The following is a 6,916-nucleotide window of genomic DNA, read 5'->3' as shown; positions in this document are numbered from 1 at the left end:
TCTACAAGATAATGTTGAAAATTGAAAGAGAAATGGAGAAAAAGCTTGATTTGGTAAACTGAATTAATGGACCTCACGGATATTAGGAAGAAATCCCTCAAGATAATATCGTGGATCATAAACGGAATCAACACTCGGAAAGCCGAGATAGAAGAAATAATATCAGAGAGACAACTTGATATAATTGCCCTACAGGAAACAAGAATAAACCGGAACAGACGACTGAATTTTATAATTATGAAACGTATAAATGTGACAGAATTACGAACACCGGAGGAGGAGTAGCAATATTGGTGAGAACAGATCTGAAACACTACTTCAAAAGTAGATCCGACGAAACATAAGGAGAAACAGAAACATTGACGATTGTTGACCAATTAAATCGTCTAAGAGTCGAAATTACCTCGGCATATAAGCGTCCATCAAACAACTTATTGGAAGAGGAGATAAACAACTCAAGGATTTCGCCGAAAAACAAAATGCCATAGTGATTGGACCAGAGTTACCGACATATCTTGCTTTTGGTATAGGAATACCAGATGTAATAGATATCGCGATATTGAAAAATTTAACCCAAGAATTCTCGATTGAAACTTTGGAAGATGGAACCTCAAACCACAATCCCGTGGAATTGACATTTGGAGAAGAACCAAGGGAAAAACCGATGGAAATAAGAGAATATACCAGTTGGGTTAAGTACAGCTATTTAATGCAATCGGAATTAACAGAAATTCCAACAATAAGAACTCCAGAATATCTGGAATGTGCGATTGATAAAATGGAAGAGATTATATTGAAAGCTCACGAAAAAAGCACGAGAAGAGTAAAGAGACCAGCACCAAGTCATCCGCATGGCGATACGCCTAAAGAATAAAAGATCTCATACGAGAAAATCGAAGACTTAGAAGAATATATCGGATGAATAAAAATGATCTGAATAGAAGGAACCTCAACCGCCATAGTCAAGTTCTGAAAAATGTATCTCCTGACAAATTAGTGCAAGAATTTACGCAGGAGCAAATCGTTGATTTCTTTTTTAATTGATTTTGTTTCAGAGATTGGGAGTGAAAGCCCTAAAAGGTTTGTGAAGAGATGCAAAATCCTCCCAAAATAAATTTCAATCGATTTCTGAAAAATGCCCTGAAAGATCTAAGAACAAGCAGATGGAACAAAAGAATTCAAGAACTGAAAACAATTGATCATTCTGTATGAAGAATGCAAAAAAGGCTACGGGAAGAAAAGAATAAAATTTTACCCCTACATGGACATGTCCGCATTGGCGGACTCTATCGAACGAAAATCGAGAATAAATTACAGGATAGACGATGATAATGAAGATCTGGAAGAACTGGTTGAAGAAAATGATGAAGAAATGGATGAGTTACCAGCGGCTGCTGAAATAGACAAACCAACATCGCCAAATGAAATCAGGGAAATAATTAGAAGTTTGAAGAAGAGGAAAGCTCCCGGAAGCGATAAAATAACGAATGTTATTATAAAGAAATTACCTAGAAAAGGTTTAGCCGCTCTAACAAATATCGCGAATGGAATTGTGAGGACAGAATACTACCCAGAAAAATGGAAAACAGCGGAAGTCATAGTGTTCAATAAACCATTCAGAGAGAAGAAGTTCCCACAAAACTATAGACCGATAAGTCTACTGTCGGCGTTAGGAAAAGTAGTAAAGAGAATTATATCCACGAGGCTAAATGAGGAAACCGAAAATCTGAAACTAATACCACCAGAACAGTTCGGATTCAGAACAGAGCAATCAACAGAGCAACAATTATTTATCAACGCTCACAGAATAGATTACAGAGAGATTCCAAAATAAACAAGCTACAGGTCTTGTTTTACTAGACGTCGCCAGAGCATCCGACAGAGTATGGCATGATGGATTAATATACAAGATGAGATTTGCTGGATATTCGATCAAAATATGCAAGTTGATGCGGAATTATCTCAAAAATAGAAGATTTTACGTGAAAATAGAAGGCGAATGCTCCACAACAAGAGATATAGAGGCTAGAGTACCCCAAGGGTCAGTACTTGGGCCACTTCTGTACAACATATACATCCACGATATTCCGAAGAATCCAAGAACCGTGCTAACGTTATATTTATTGATTTATTTATTTATCTATTGAGAAATAAGAATACAAACAGGTATTTCAACCCAAGAACAGTATTCATAGGTTACAAAAAATATATACAATCATTAGGCATCAACTTAAACATAGTGCAAATAAAGAAAAAACTATAATACAACACTGAACCAAGAGCAACCAGTAATCAGAAATAAACAAAGAGAAAATCAATCTTGTGCTAAATAATGATGTTTCAACAACTTCTTATAGCGTATGAAGGGGATATTGAAGGGATCTAAATCGAAAGAGCTCGAGTTGAACTCACTCAAAATTCTGCATAATGGAGAATACTTTGTAATGTTCAATCTTCGGAAAGGAACGGCAAACAATTCCGCCTTTCTGAGTCTTCTTTCAGGTACCCTAAATGGTATAGATTGGAGCAGGGAAGGGGCCGAAAGTACGCCGTTGACGATTTCGAAGATCAGACACAAGTCGTTGACTTTCCTGCGGTTTTCTAAGGTGAGCATGTTAAACCTCTTAAGAGCTTCGGAGTATTCATGGTTTTCAATTCGAAAGTTATTCCGATATGACATACATCGGAGGAACTCGTGCTGTACGCTTTCCAGCCTTCTTACGTGGCACTCATAGTGAGGATTCCAAACTGGAGATGAAAAATTCAGTCTACTACAAACCAAAGAATAATACATCGTCAACAAAGTCTCATTTTTTTTGAACATCTTACCATGACGAAGGATGAAACCAAGCATTTTATTTGATGATGACACGATGTTGTCTATATGCTCGATAAAATTCAATTTTTCATCCAGAACCACTCCCAAATCGCGAATACTTTTGACTTTCTGCAACTTATTCTGATTTAACGAGAAATCAACCCGGATTTTATTGGTATTTCTTGTAAAAGATATTTGAAAACATTTTTCCATGTTCAGAAAAAGGAAATTTTTTCTGCAGTAGTCACAGAATCTGTTTAAATCCTGCAGCAGCAAACAACAATCATCGAAGCTCTTCACCCTCAAAAAAATCTTCAAATCATCCGCAAACAGCAAAAATCTGGCATAACGAAAACATGACGCTATATCATTCATATATATATATAATGAAAAAGAGAGGTCCGAGGTGCGACCCTTGCGGTACTCCAGATGGACTGAGAAATGTTTTGGACGCTTGTCCATGAACACATACAAATTGTGATCTGTGGGAAATGTAAGATGTTACCATCTAAGCAGATCCCCACAAATTCCCACCTCAGCAAGTCGATGCAATAGCACCGAATGATTAATTTTGTCGAATGCTTTTTTTAGGTCTGTGTATACAACGTCCGTTTGATGCCTTGATTCAAACCCCTCAGAAACATATTCCACCATACTAATTAGGTTCGTCTCCAGACTACGACCCTTTATGAAACCGTGCTGATTCTCAATTATCAAGTTTTTTATATGCTTCTCAATATATTTATAAACTAAGGCTTCAAAGATCTTAGGAATTGCTGAGATTATAGTTTTGAACCAAGTCCTTTCGGCCCCCCTTGTACACCGGTTGAATATAATCGTTAATGGAAGTGCAAGAGACCCGTGACAATTTTTCAAAAATATCGGTGGAACTTCATCAGGACCCAGGCCCCCGTTAGGATTCAATGTTCTCAAGGCTTCCTCAACGCTTGCCTCAGAGAGCGAAATCTCTCCCAAATAATCGCTATTGTAGACGTTCTCGACATGATCGATTATTATCGCAATCCACTGCGGGTTCAAAAACAGAACCAAAAAAATCGGCAAAAAGATTCGAAACATCCTAACATCCTCGGGAGACGAGGCCTCCAGATCGTCCCTCCTCATAACCGACGGAAACGAGCTATGCCGTCTTTTATGAGAAATGTACTTGAAAAAACCACTCGAACTATAGGATATCTGTTGCTCAATAGATTCCAGATAGCGATAAAAGTCTCTAGATATGAGTCTTTTCGAGAGGGACCTCAGAAATTTGAAATGATTATAATGATGAATACCCTTGTAGATTTTATATTTTTTGTGAAATATATTCTTCTGATCGATAATTCGTATTGTTTCTTTCGAATAATATAAAGGAAATTTTCTATTCATCTTAGTTTTAGGTACCAACAATTAAGCTTTTCAATATGTCATAGAGAACATCCACACTTTCATCTACATTCGTGTTTTCTAACAATGAGCTCCAATCAAGTTCGAGAAGTTCAGAGTTCAAATCATCGTAATTGCCCTTTCGGAAATTCAACCTCTGTGAAGAAGTTTTCCTTAAATAATCGTGAATACTAACATCAAACAGAAATTCAATTGTTGGATGAAAATCATCCTCATTAAATAAAGGTGTCTCACTTCTCATGAGATTATTTATTCTTATCTTGTTACATAATATCAAATCAAGCATCTTATGTTTTGAATTAGGAATATTATTGAATTGTTTCAATTCCAAAAAGTTTTAACAATCAACAAAATTTGCGTATCTACTATCAAGTAACGTTGGTTCTAAAAAGTCACATGATGACCGACTCACCCATCCCAGTGATGGACAATTGAAATCGCCACAGATCAACAACACATCCGAATCACGGATCCTCGCCTTAATGGATTCCAACTTGCTTAGAAACATTGAGTAAAGGTTTACAGATTACTCTGACGTGACGTGATCCCACGTCATAATGCGCATGATTCAAAAATCTAACATGGGATTTTGCGCGGAATCGTTCAAACTGGCCTGACGTGACGTTAGACATGCATTCCCACGTCACGTCAGAACAATTTGAACACTACCGCGCAAAGTCCTTCGTTAGATTTTTGAATCATGCGCATTATGACGTAGGACCACGTCACGTCAGAGTAATCTGTAGGCACCTTAAGCCTCGTCGTTGCCGGGCGCGATGTACACACAACACATATAAACGTTTTTCTTATTAACTTTGATTTTTAACCAAATGTCTTCTGCTCCACTCTCAAAATCGAGCAACCGGTCTGAATTCAACCCGTTACGTACGATCACAAACACACCCCCACCATCCTTTTTACTGGATCTACTCAAGTCTCTATCTCGCCTAAAAATAGTGTACTGATCATCCACCACCTCACTGTCCAACACGCCCTCGTTTAACCATGACTCCTTAACCATAATCACGTCGAATGAATAAGTTATCACATTCATCTTTAAAGTATGTAGTTTTGTACCTAAACCACGCACATTTTGATACATGACGTGCAGAGCCATTTTTGTGGGATATACGCCTGTAGTAACTTCAAATAGTGGATTAGTTAAGCTTGGCTAGATCAGCCTCGCTTCGGACATGAAATATCCTGGATGAATCGTCTTTTCTAATCAATATACTACCATTCTGAGTCCAAACGAATTTAAAACCCTTTTTCTTAGCAGCCGCTCGAGCTGCTTTAAAAATAATTTTATTATTGGTGGTTAGGTGTTCTGATATGAAATTTATCATATGCTATTCAATTTGAATGCATTTTGCCTTCCTAATTACATTCGCTTCACCTTAACTGCAGACATCATTTCATCTTTTTTTGCCCTGGAGATGAACTTCACCACAACGTTTCTTGGCTTGCCGACAATTTTCGTAGGCACTCGGGTTATCGATGACAATACATTCGGTTCTAAGGGCATGCCAACATACTCTCCTATTTTTCCAAGAACATCGTACAAATTTTCGTCCTTCTTTTTGGGTATATCCATAATTTCCACATTGTTCAATCTTGCATCCTGCTCAACCCTGTCCAATCTAAAATGCAGCTCGGATAATTCTCTCTTCAGCAAATCATTTTCTTCTTTTATCTCTTTTGCAAATTTCAAGACTTCATTGAGCCTAACCATTTTACTTTCAAAATCTGTTATTTTATTCGAGCAAAATGTCACGGAATCTCGTAAATCCCCAATATCGTTCCTCACAGTTGCGATCTCCGTCCTCACCAACGACATCATCCTCTGTAACGCACCAATAGCATGATCCGCCACTGAAACTCCGTCCGCTACGAGCGCGGAACCTCCGCGATCCTGCAGAGGCGAGGTTGTGACTCACCGATGCAACGGCGGTCCCGGAATTCCCGGCGCCACGACAGTTAACACATGCCCATATTCCACCTGGCGTTTTCATTATCGATGATATTGAGTTTTTTGTCAAATCCGAACATCTGCCGTTCTCATGAAGATACGATTGACATTTATTACATTGTAATCCAGGGGATTTTGTATTGAGGGAATTTGTACAAATCGCGCAAACAGGCACTGTAATCGCACAAAGGACGCAACAATCGCAATCGACAATCTCTACTGCACAAAATAATACCAAATTCAAGCAATTAGCGCCACTGATTGTATAATAAACTTGTCGAAACAGCGAGAGCAAAACTAACATATTGATGCTCTCACAATAAAATAATACGCTGACGACACAGGCATGACAACTCGACACCGCAACCCAGAAGTAATAGAACGAGTTCTACAAGAAACGACTGACGAAACAAATGACTGGTGCATAACTGAAAAATCAAACTCAATGGACAAAAGAGCCAAGCAATATTATTACAGAAGAGAAGACTGCGACCCACAACGAATCTAGAAGTTGACGGCGAAGAAATCGACTGGAAAAATGAAGCCAAATATTTAGGAATAACGCTTTACAAAGGACTTACTTGGAAAAGTCATATCAAACAAGCAATCGACAAAACGAAAGCAGCGATGAAAAGACTCTACCCTTTAATAAGAAGAAGAATCCACATGTCGAAAGAGACCCCAAAATTGAAGATAATCAAAGCCGTTGCTAGGCCTCAACTCAC

General features: G+C 38.2%; 1 protein-coding gene across 1 annotated transcript; it reads right to left on the bottom strand.

Annotated features, from left to right (window-relative positions):
• Nucleotides 1-5,603: 5,603 nt before the first annotated feature.
• Nucleotides 5,604-6,059, bottom strand: LOC123315883. The gene has a single exon (XM_044901785.1). It carries the CDS (start codon nt 6,057-6,059, stop codon nt 5,604-5,606), a length of 456 nt encoding a protein of 151 aa, XP_044757720.1.
• Between the last annotated feature and the right edge of the window lie 857 nt (nt 6,060-6,916).

This window comes from Coccinella septempunctata, chromosome 6 (assembly GCF_907165205.1).
Source record: "Coccinella septempunctata chromosome 6, icCocSept1.1, whole genome shotgun sequence".
NCBI lineage: Eukaryota > Metazoa > Arthropoda > Insecta > Coleoptera > Coccinellidae > Coccinella > Coccinella septempunctata.
This window is presented reverse-complemented; position numbering and strand designations above follow the sequence as displayed.

Coding starts and splice junctions, on each gene's coding strand:
- LOC123315883 (XM_044901785.1), bottom strand. CDS start 6,059: ATGTCGTTGGTGAGGACGGAGATCGCAACTGTGAGGAACGATATTGGG.